We start from the raw sequence: 12193 nt of genomic DNA, 5'->3' as shown, positions 1-12193 counted from the left end.
AGGAAGCTACCCAGGATTACTGAAAGTTTCCTCCCGCCACACGAGATACTCTGGCAGTTTTCTGATTTTGTACCTTGGGTTCAGTAGAAACACTGCAGTGCTATGGAACCGCTTCATGGAGTGTCTAGGTTTCTCTAATCTCTTAGCTAAGGCGGGAGCTGCAGACTCGCCACTGACGAGAATGAAGCAAGTGGGTGGGCGAAGCCGTGCGGTGCGAGAGTGGACTCCCAGGAGGGCTGCAGCAGCTCGTGACGGTCAGCCAGCTGCTCTGGGCAATGTTGCTGATGGGTAGGACTGCGTGCACGCACACGTGCGTGCGTGTGTGTGTGTGTGTGTGAGAAGCTGAGCGAGCCAGCGTGGAGTTGGATGATGAAACTAAGGACATCACTTGGGACCCGAAGAGCTTAGCAAATTATCCCTTGGACCATGAGCCACATACTCCCCCTGAGACATATACATTTTTCTTTTTCCAGCAAAATTTTGTTGGATCTATGATAGAGAAAATGAACTGAGATGTATATGTGGAGGTTTTATTTACTGTGTTAGATATCTAAAGACCTGCAGCAGATTTAAATTCCAACTCAAATTTTTAAAGGAATGTGGAATTATCAAAATGCTCATGAATCAAGTTTTCATTACTGTATGGTGGGTGGATGAGGCTGTCCATTGTACCATTTCTTTGGATTCTCAGGCATGGTTTCGCAGTGCAAGAACTCTGTAACATTAACAAACTCAATAAAAACTAAATATATGAATTGTTGGAATGCTTTACGTTTTATTTTAAAAGAAGTTTTCCCTCTGTCTGGGAGAGTTGGTAAGCTGAGACAGGTTTTGTCTGCTGGTTCACTCCCCAAGTGGCTGAAGTGGCCAGAGCTGGGCTGAGCTGAAGCCAGGAGCCTCTGGGTCTCCCGCATGTGAGCAGGTCTCCCTCATGGGTACAGGGTGAGTATATCTCAAGACAGCAGCATGGCTGCATTTTAAGATTTAAACATTTGGGGCCTAGTGCAGTGGCCTAGTAGTTGAAGTCCTCACCTTGAACGTGCCAGGATCCTATATAGGCACCGGTTCTAATCCCAGCATCCCCGCTTCCCATCCAGCTGCCTGCTTGAGGCCTGGGAAAGCAGTTGAGGACGGCCCAAAGCCTAGGAACCCTGCACGCATGGAAGAACATTTCAGGAGATTTGTGGTAATGAGTTCAAATGCTTGACAGTTTTTGCTTTAGTACTTTGAGCTTTTTTTTTTCCTTGACAATGTTATTTAAAATACAAGGCAGATTTTCCTCTCCCATCCCCGCCCCTGGGTAGGCACTGGCTAAGTGGTTGAGGAACCTGCATCCCAGTTTGGGAACACCTGGACCTGAACAACTCGCTGCTGGTGCAGGCCCTGGAAAGCAGCTGTGTTGGGTGAAATAGTTGGGCTCTTGTCCCACATGGGAAAGCCCCCAGACCAGTGCATTGGAGTACTGCCATTCTCTTTGAGAAGGAAAAAAAGATAGTTTCTTTGAAAGCAGAGAGCTCTGTCATCCACTTGTTCATTCGCTGGATGCCCACAACATCCAGAGCTGGACCAAGCCCAGGAAGCAGGAATTGAATGCTGGTCTCACTTGTGCGACTGAGGCTCAAACCCTGGGCTGTTGCCCGCCTTCCCAGGTGCGTTGAACCATGGTGAGCTTGACCACAGTGTTGGCTCCAGAAAGTTAAGTGCAGCTCAAGTATAAACTAAAATTCTAAATAATGGTAGACAGTAGGCTAACACAAGATGGCTGGAACTTGTCAATCTTAAGCACTTTAAAATTTCTGAAGTTAAAAAGTTCTAAAAATTTTAAGGTGAGGATGAGGTTACTTCTCACCATTTGTGATGGGAAACTTTTTGGCCACAGAAGAAAGAATAAAACTGATTTCATTTCCAAGGTTGTCTTTTTTTCTAGATTTATTTTTATTGCAAAGTTAGATATACAGAGAGGATGATCTTCCATCCATGGATTCCATATTGGTGCCAGTTCTAATCCCGGCAGCTCCACTTCCCATCCAGCTCCCTGCTTGTGGCCTGGAAAAGCAGTTGAGGACGGCCCCAAGCCTTAGGACCCTGCACCCTCGTTGGAGACCTGGAAAGATGTTCCTGGTTCCTGGCTTCGGATCAGCGCAGCACTGGCCATTGCACTTACTTGGGGGAGTGAATCATCGGATGGAAGATACTCCTCTCTGTATATCCGACTTTGTAATAAAAATAAGATTAGTAACTTTTAAAGATTCATTATTGCAGTCAGATTAAAAAGTTCCTGCTGTTGGGCCCACTGCAGTGACTCAGTGGGTGAAATGCTCACTTTGCACATGTTGGGATCCCATATGAGCGAGCACCCATTTGTGTCCCAGCGGTTCTACTTACCTTCCAACTCCCTGCTTTTGGCCTGGGAAAGAAAATGACCCAAAGCCTTGGAGCCCTACAGCTGCATGGGACCTGCACATAGAAGCAAGCTGCTGGCTTCAGATTGGCTCAGCTCTGGCTGATGTGGCCATCTGGGGAGTGAACCAGCAGAGGGGCAGTCTTTCTCTGCTCTCTGTAGATCTGACCTGACTTTTCAGTAAACAAGTTCGTGCTGTTGAGAGCTGCGCTGTTTTTTGATGGCTGAGAGTGGAGCTTCATTTTGTAGTGCTTATGAGACATTCCAAACACAACAGCACAAAGAATAATATATATGTCTTGGAACCCTTACCCCAGATTTAACGATGACTTTGTGAACAGTCCATTTCCTGAAATATCTCCAAGCTAATCACACATTTGTTCCATCCACAAATACTGGTATTTGACCACAACATAAAAACACTTGTCATACCTAAAAACATTTCGGTACTATCAAACATCCTCCCCGTCTTTGATTTCCTTTAATGGCTCACAGTTGGTGTTTGGGGATCATGACAGATTACCCATTCACTGCGTACACTTTTTCCTATTTCCATATTTAGCTATTGAGGCAACCTGGTCATTTGGTTGTTAAATTTTCCACATTGTGCAGTTATCTCTGCTTCTCTTTGCCTTCTGTGTGGCGTGCCAGTTAGTACTGATGCTGGATCAGGTGGAATCGGTCGACGGGGAAGGACTTGCCCAAGTTTGTGTTTAAAGCTTTGGCCCACTCAGTCTGTTAACAACTTACTGCATGAGGATGGACTGATTAATGCCATTTAGTGTGACGTGGAGATGGGAGCATTGACGTAAGCCAGATGCAACGCACAGCAGCAGATCACCCTTCTGAACACTCCCTTGGTCAAGATGCTGAGTGACACATGAGCGAAGGGAGCACCTGCATCTGGAACTCCGGACGAAGGTTCTAGTCCAGGTGGAGCAGTGCCATGGGTGAGCGAGGAGGTAAGTGATGTTGGTGCAGGGCATGCCAGGTAGATGCTGAGAGGCTGGGGCAGGAACTCTGCCCTTGCTGTTTCCTAAGGTGGGCACTGGGAGGCATGACGGAGCCTGGCAGTGTGGCACCACTCTGCCTGTCCTGGCTGAATTCTCCCCAGAGCAGGAGGCTTGCAGGCCACTGAGGCTCTAGTAACCAATGTTTATCTCCTTTGCCGAGAGGTGTGAATACCAGGACAAGTGGTGTCTAATAGCCATGTTCCTGCCCTTGGGCTCTTCCTCAGGGCTAGGATAACAGTTTCTGCAGTTTAATCATTTGGAAATTTTGAAGTATAGTTTTTTATTTTTTATTGCAAAGTCAGATATACATACAGGAGGAGAGACAGGAAAGTCCTCCATCCAATGATTCACTCCCCAAGCGATTGCAACGGCCAAAGCTGAGCTGATCAGGAGCCAGGAGCTTCTTTCCTGGTCTTCCACAGGGGTGCAGGGTCCCAAGGCCTTGGGCCGTCCTCGACTGCTTTCCCAGGCCACGAGCAGGGAGCTGGATGGGAATCGGGGCTGGCGGGATTAGAACCTATGCCAATATTTGATCCCGGTGCATTCAAGGGGAGGACTTCAGCCACTAGGCCACCACACCAGGCCTGATTTACTTATTTTTGTTGGAAAGGCAGATTTATTTTTCTTTTAAGATTTATTTATTATAAAGTCAGATATACAGAGAGGAGGAGCGACAGAGAGGAAGATCTTCTGTCCGACAATTCACTCCCCAAGTGGCCGCAACGGCCGGTTCTGTGCTGATCCGAAGCCAGGAACCAGGAACCCTCTCCAGGTCTCCCACATGGGTACAGGGTGCCAAGGCATTGGGCCATCCTCGACTGCCTTCCCAGGCCACAAGGCAGGGAGCTGGATGGGAAGTGGAGCTGCCGGGATTAGAACCCACACCCCTATGGGATCCCAGTACATTCAAGGTGAGGACTTTAACTGCTAGGCCTTGCCGCCGGGCCCTGGAAAGGCAGATTTACAGAGAGAAATATCTTCCATCCCCTGGTTCACTCCCCATGTGGCTGCAGTAGCCGGAACTGAGCTGATCTGAAGCCAGGAGCTTCTTTCAGGTCTCCCATCTGGCTGCAGGGTTCCAAGGCTTTGAGCCAATCCTCAACTGCTTTCCCAGGCCACAAGCAGGATGCTGGATGGAAGTGAAACTGCTCAGAAACAAACTGGCACCCGTATGGAGTCCTGGTGTATGCAAGGCCAGGATTGAGCCAATAGACTAATGCTCCAGACCCTTACTCTGGTTTTAAACAAATGTGCTTCCTGGATTTATTTACTCTTTCATGCCCCTTAGGTATTCTTTTTTTTAAGATTTATTATTATTTTTTTTAATTACAAAGATATACAGAGAGGAGGGGAGAGAGAGGAAGATCTTCTGTCCGACGATTCACCCCCCCAAGTGGCCGCAACAGCCGGTGCTGTGCCGATCCGAAGCCAGGAGCCAGGAACCTCCTCTAGGTCTCCCACGCAGGTGCAGGGTCCCAAAGCGTTGGGCCGTCCTCGACTGCTTTCCCAGGTCACAAGCAGGGAGCCGGATGGGAAGTGGAGCTGCCGGGATTAGAACCGGCGCCCATACGGGATCCCAGCACGTTCAAGGCGAGGACTTTAACTGCTAGGCCACGCCACCGGGCCCACCCTTCAGTATTCTTGAAAATCAATGATAACTTCCTCATTTAAAGTCCCAAAGAGAGTACCCGTTTGTCTCAACCTGAAGCTATTCTGTTGCTGTTCTGTGTGGAGGATGGTAGAGCTCTCCAAGGCTCCTGTTTTTGCTTCTTTGCACACGGACCTGGAGCAACCTGTCTTGCCTTTTCATTTGATCAATTTCACTGTCGGAATCCTTGCCAAATGAGCTTGAAGAAATAAGTTATTTCGATGAGCTCTGCCCCGCTTCTTGAGCCAGTCTTGCCCTCAGTTTACTTACTACAGATTTACTAAAAGGGCAGATAGCTGGCAGACAGAGCTTCCGTCAATTGGTGCAAGTTACTTGGGAGAACAGGAATTGCCCTGCTGCTGTAGACATGTAGTATGAAGTTCCTGATTCCTTTTCTTTAAAAGGCAGATGACAAAGGAAAACGGATATTCCATCCGTGGTACACTCCCCAAAATGGTTGCCATGGCTGATGCTGGTCCATGCCGGGAGCCTGTGTAGCAGATACCCAAGAACTTGGGCCATTTTTTTTTTTTTTAAGACTTATTTTTATTGGAATGAGCACAAGCAGGGATTTGGATGGGAAGTGGAGCAGCCAAGACACAAACCAGCGCCCATGTGAAATCTCAGTGTGTGCAACGGGAGGATGTAACCAGAACGCGGGCCATCTTCTGTGGCTTTCCCAAGAGCATTGGCGGTGAGCCGAGTGTGAGTCCCCTGTGTTCCTGATGTGGAATCCAAGCGTTCTAGGTGGTGCTTGGCTTGACCCACTGTGTCTTCACAGAGGCCCCAGTTAGCTATCAGAGGATGTTTATCTCCTCAGTGTTGGTGGCTTCTGGAGACGTGATCAGATCTGGTTCTCAGTACTGTTAGGGATGAGACTACTTGGTTGTTCCCTGCTTCCTTTTGCCTCATACATCAGTTAGGCCTCTGGTTGTCAGGTGCTGCCACTAGGATCCTTTTAGCTCTTACGTCATGACTTTCACAGGCACTGACAGTGTGCCCAGATCTGTAATATCATTGTAAGGTGGTGTGTTTCTGTCATTGACTATCTGGAATTACTGTTGAGAGCCTTTCTTTCAGCTGTTAAATGCAGTTCATATTCACTGGGCAGGGTCATTGCTTAAGTCTCTATTCATTTATCAGTTTCTGCCACTTTTTTTTTTAACAGACTTATTTTTATTTTATTTTTATTTATTTATTTTTTAAAGATTTATTAATTTTATTACAGCCAGATATACAGAGAGGAGGAGAGACAGAGAGGAAGATCTTCCGTCCGATGATTCACTCCCCAAGTGAGCCGCAACGGGCCAGTGCTGTGCCGATCCGAAGCCGGGAACCTGGAACCTCTTCCGGGTCTCCCACGCGGGTGCAGGGTCCCAAAGCATTGGGCCATCCTCGACTGCTTTCCCAGGCCACAAGCAGGGAGCTGGATGGGAAGTGGAGCTACCGGGATCAGAACCGGCGCCCATATGGGATCCCGGGGCTTCCAAGGCGAGGACTGTAGCCGCTAGGCCACACCGCCGGGCCCGACTTATTTTTATTTTAATTGGAAAGGCAGATATACAGAGAGGAAGAGAGACAGAGAGGAAGATCTTCCATCTGATGATTCACTCCCCAAGTGATTGCAACTGCCTGTGCTGCACCAATCTGAAGTCAGGAGCCAGGAACTTCCTCTGGGTCTCCCACGCGGGTGCAGGGTCCAAGGCTTTGGGCCGTCCTCAACTGCTTTCCCAGGCCACAAGCAGGGAGCTGGATGGGAAGTGGAGCTTCCGGGATTAGAACTGGCACCCATATAGGATCCTGGTGTGCTCAAGGCAAGGACATTAGCAGGGAGCCCTTCAGGTTCTGCCATTTTTAAAAGAAGTACCATGGTGCCCTTATTAGAAAAGTTAAACAGCACTGAGAGATGTCTGCATGTTTCTGCCTGAGGGTTACTATTGTATAGAGTGACAGAATAACCAAGAGTTAGGTGCTTTGTTTTTTTGACTGAATTTTGTGCCGGACTATTTTAGGATGGAAGTCAGCCAAACCGTATGTTTACAGGTTTTGGGGGAAATACCACAAAGACCCAGCCCACAAAAGAAAATGTTGGCCATCTGTGTTACTATGGAAACACTGCTGGTGCCTGACAGAAAGCAACCTGTGTATCAAGTACCGCTGAATGGTGAATGAAAAGCTTTGGTTTCTGATTTCTTTGGTGGGAATCATTTCCTCTATGTTGTGGCTCCACCTTGAAAGTGCACACATACAGCCTGGTGTGGTAGCCTAGTGGCTAAAAACCTCCCCTTAAACACCCCGGGATCCCATACGGGCACTGGTTCATGTCCCGGCAGCCCCGCATCCTATCCAGCTCCCTGCTTGTGGCCTGGGAAAGCAGTCCAGGATGGCCTAAAGCCTTGGGACCCTGCACCCGTGTGGGAGACTCAAAAGAAGCTCCTGGCTCCTGGCTTCAGATCGGCTCAACTCTGGCCCTTGGGCCACTTGGGGAGTGAATCAACAGATGGAAGATCTTTTTTTGTGTGTGTCTCTTCACGATATATCTTCCTTTCCAATAAAGATCTTTTTTTTTTTAAGATTTATTTATTTTTTTATTGCGAAGTCCGATATACAGAGAGGAGGAGAGACAGAGAGGAAGACCTTCCGTCCATGATTCACTCCCCAAGTGACCACAACGACCAGAGCTGCACTGATTCGAAGCCAGGAGCCAAAAACTTCCTCTGGGTCTCCCAAGTGGGTGCAGGGTCCCAAGGCTTTGAGCTGTCCTCGACTGCTTTCCCAGGCCACAAGCAGGGAGCTGGATGGGAAGCAGGGCTGCCGGGATTAGAACCAGTGCCCATATGGGATCCCAGTGTGTTCAAGGAAAGAACTTGGCCACCAGGCCACTGCACCGGACCCCCAATAAAGATCTTAAAAAAAAAAGCGTACACATACAAAGCTGTGTCCGTGTCCATCTCCAGGCATTCTCTGCCCTGTCATGCTTCTAGCCACCATCCCTGAACGGCAGACGGGATGACCAGGTACAAATCCAGGCTCCTTTTCTCCTGGCATGTGGACGGCTGTCCTCTGGGTCCCACATCTGCAACACAGACCTCCTTTTGTTTATTTATTTATTTATTTATTTAAAAGATTTAATTTCATTACAAAGTCAGATATACTGAGAGGAGGAGAGACAGAGAGGAAGTGGAGCTGCCGGGATTAGAACCAGCGGCCATGTGGGATCAAGGCAAGGACCTTAGCCACTAGGCCACGCTGCCGAGCCCTATTTATTTATTTATTTTTAACACAGACCTCCCTTCTGTTCCAACTCTGATCCTGTCGGATAAGGGCCCCATTCTTTTTTTTTTTATTATTATTATTTTCCCACTTTTTAAATTTTATTTTTGACAATCTTTACATAGTTAATGGGTTCAAGGGCTATAGGAAAGTGGGTAAGACTATTATTTCCACATTGTCTCCTTCATGTAGCTGGGGTAAAGGGGGAGACAAAGGGAGAAGCCCCATCCAGCTTCCCACCCTCCCAGGTCCCCGATGTGGGGCACGCTCCGAGGGTCTTGCCCAAGTGGTTTTGGTAGTTCAACAGTCATGAATCGCTGCCAATCTCGCCACTCCAAGCACGATGAGGGCATTGAAGAATCCACTGATTGTGGAAGTTGGGCCTGAAAACAGAACCAACCCAGCAATTGCAACTACCAGCTGATCCGGGTGATGGACTGTGCCGGGCCCTGTGCTTGCTAGAACATACAAGAATCTGATCTGGGAATAACTCAAAGTTTCTGTGGGGATCTCCCCAATCGAAATGCTGGACTGAGAACCCTAGCCAAGACAAGACAGAAGACAGAACAAGTCAATCAACCATCTCAGCTATATGTTGGCAGCGAAATACTGGGCAAATGGAGACTCTGTGATGGACTATGTCAGTGGATTCTTCAACGACCTCATTGTGCTTGGAGTGGCGACATTGGCAGCAATTCATAACTGGTGAACTATTAAAACCACTTGAGTAGGCCCAGCGGCATGGCTTAGCGGCTAAAGTCCTCGCCTTGAAAGCCCCAGGATCCCATATGGGCGCCGGTTCTAATCCCGGCAGCTCCACTTCCCATCCAGCTCCCTGCTTGTGGCCTGGGAAAGCAGTTGAGGACGGCCCAAGGCCTTGGGACCCTGCACCCGCGTGGGAGACACAGAAGAGGTTCCAGGTTCCCGGCTTCGGGTTGGCGTGCATTGGCCCTTTGTGGCTCACTTGGGGAGTGAATCATCGGATGGAAGATCTTCCTCTCTGTCTCTCCTCCTCTCTGTATATCCGGCTTTCCAATAATAATAAAATCTTTAAAAAAAAAAAAACAAAACCACTTGAGCAAGAACCTCGGAGCATGCCCCACATCCGGGACCTGGGGTGGGTGGGAAACTGGGTGGGGCTTCTCCTTCAATATCCCTTTACCTCAGATACATGAAGGAAACAATAAGGAAATAGTCATACCCCTTCCCTATAGCCCTTGAACCTTTTTTTCCCCAATTAACTATGTAAAGATTGTCAAAAATGTAAGAATAAAAATAAAAAAAACAACTAAAAAAAAAAAAAGAATCCACTGATTGACATAGTCCATCATAGTCCGTTTTGCCCAGTTTTTCGCTGCCAACATGTAGCTGAGGTGGTTGATTGACCTGTCTTCTGTCTTCATGGTTAGGGTTCTGAGTCTGACAGTTCGATTGAGGGGATCCCCAAAGGTGTTCCCTGACCAGATTCTTTTTTATTTTTTTATTTTATTTTTTTAAAGATTTATTCATTTTATTACAGCCAGATATACAGAGAGGAGGAGAGACAGAGAGGAAGATCTTCCGTCCGATGATTCACTCCCCAAGTGAGCCGCAACGGGCCGGTGCTGCGCCAATCCGAAGCCAGGAGCCAGGAACCTCTTCCGGGTCTCCCACGCAGGTGCAGTGTCCCAATGCATTGGGTCGTCCTCAACTGCTTTCCCAGGCCACAAGCAGGGAGCTGGATGGGAAGTGGAGCTGCCGGGATTCGAACCGGCGCCCATATGGGATCCCGGGGCTTTCAAGGCGAGGACTTTTGCCGCTAGGGCACGCCGCCGGGCCCCTGACCAGATTCTTGTATGTATTAGCAAGTACAGGGCCCGGTACGGTCCATCGCTGGTGGTTGCAATCGCTGGGTCAGTTTTGTTTTCAGCCCTGTCTTCCACCGGAACCAATGGGTGTTTGCAGTCAAGCCTGGTTCTGCCCAGCACACACTCGGCCCTCACATAAACCAGTGGGAGCTGCAGTCTAGTTGGAGCAACCCACAATAACCCCCACCAGGCCCGCCCCCTACCCTGGTTTGCCAGTGTGTATAGCAGACTAGTCCAGTCTGTCCCACATCCCATTTGGCTCTCGTACATGTCAATGGGCATTGAAGTCCTGTTCCATCTAACCAGCTTCACTATCCAGCCCACACAGATGCTGCTGGGTGCCTTTCTGCCCTCCCATGGGAGTGGTAACCCAAGAGGGAGGAGCCCACTGTTGCCCTCCCAGGCCACTCCCACTCCCGGATTATGCACTCTCCAGGTGGTTCTGTGGTTTGACTTGACAGTATGCACAGTAGTCCAGTCTGTCCCACACCCCCATTCGGCTCTCATATATGTCAATGGGTATTAAAGCTTAGTTCCATCTAACCAGCTCCACTATGCAGCCCACACAGATGCTGTTGGGTGTCTGTCTAGCCCCCCAGCCCCTGTCCTAGTTTTCTGCCCTCCCATGGGAGTGGTAACCCAAGAGGGAGGAGCCCACTATTTCCCTCCCAGGCCTCTCCCACTACCGGATTATGCACTCTCCAGATGGTTCTGTGGTTTGACTTGACAGAATTAGACCCCAGTGCCAGCTTCTGCCAGCTGATGCTGCGGCCAAGCCCAAGCAACCCTCACCCACTCTAATTTTGTTTGCATCAGTAGGAATAATCAGCCCAGCCTGGCGTTTTCCTGATCTGGTCCACACGAGGCGCACAGGTGTTGTAGCCCTGCCTAGTCTGGTCTGTCCCCATCCCAGCCCACGATCTCTAGTGGGAGTATCCGTCCAGTAGGGTCCCAAAGCTTTGGGCCGTTCCTCACTGCTTTCCCAGGCCACATGCAGGGAGCTGGATGGGAAATGGAGCAGCCAGGATTAGAACTGGTGTCCATATGGGATCCTGGCACATGCAAGGTTAGGACTTTAGCCACTAGGCTACTGCACCAGGCTAAGAGAATGTATTTTTATAATGACTGTTGTAATGTGTGTAACATTTGATGTTTTGAATTAGTGTAATAAAGGCTAATGCAATTTAGCAGTTCCAAACAGTCCTTTTAACCTGTGTTTTACAAATTTATTGTTTCAACAGAATGTACCAGAATGTTTTCTTCTAGAAATTTCTATCTGAACACACATTAAGTACCAATCTGAGTCACTATTCGTAATCTTTATTGTCACATTTTCCAAGTTTTGACACCCAAACTTGGTGACCATCATGGAGGTTTGTACAAACATATATATACATATATACACACACATCTAAGTTTAAAGCTCCAGTTTTCTCAGTAAACCTGGCGCTCAGGCTCCTGATAAAAAGGTACAACAGGGAAGAAGGTAAAAATCAGGAAAAACATACATCAATTCCAATTGACATGCTTCGTTACGAATTAAGGCAGGTATTCTAGAGCAAAATCCATCACTTTGCTTAAAACTTTTAACTTACAGCCTCAGATACTTACAAGAAAAATAAACAGCCTTGTACGCACTATAGTTTAACAAAAATCTAATTGGGGAGTTGTATTTTCTTGTTTTATTTCAGTAACTTTTCATTAAGTATTCAGTGATTAAAATCTCAGGTGTTAAAAACGTCACATGGAGTCACTGTAACTCCGCAGTGCAATCCTTCAGGATCTCATCTATGCACACAAATCCACCCAGGAACACGCAGCTTCTCTGATGCCTGTGTGGGTCAGTGACAACCAAATCTTACACGTGGTCACTGCACTCTGGGTCGCTTGAGCTTGTTCTTCTCGGCAGGAGCCTTCCTCTTCTGTGACAAGTCAGGCTCAGGCCCCTCACTCTTGTCAAAGGCAGCTGCTCCTGGGAGGCGGTACTTTTCAAAAGGAGGAGGAGACTCCT

At 48.3% G+C, this 12193-nt stretch overlaps 2 protein-coding genes across 3 annotated transcripts in view; one reads left to right on the top strand and one right to left on the bottom strand.

Moving 5' to 3' along the window:
* SLC22A14 (solute carrier family 22 member 14) overlaps nt 1-12193 on the top strand; it is a 980905-nt gene that overhangs the window by 128657 nt on the left and 840055 nt on the right. The window lies entirely within an intron of this gene.
* TOPBP1 (DNA topoisomerase II binding protein 1) overlaps nt 11224-12193 on the bottom strand; it is a 59426-nt gene continuing 58456 nt past the window's right edge. The window contains exon 28 of the mRNA XM_058657227.1: nt 11224-12191. Within this exon, the coding sequence (XP_058513210.1) occupies nt 12051-12191 (141 nt within the window). The 3' untranslated portion in view covers nt 11224-12050. The remainder of the gene's footprint in view (nt 12192-12193) is intronic.

This window comes from Ochotona princeps, chromosome 30 (assembly GCF_030435755.1).
Source record: "Ochotona princeps isolate mOchPri1 chromosome 30, mOchPri1.hap1, whole genome shotgun sequence".
Taxonomy (NCBI): domain Eukaryota; kingdom Metazoa; phylum Chordata; class Mammalia; order Lagomorpha; family Ochotonidae; genus Ochotona; species Ochotona princeps.
The sequence above is the reverse complement of the archived record's forward strand: the minus strand, read 5'-3'. Positions and strand labels throughout refer to the sequence as shown.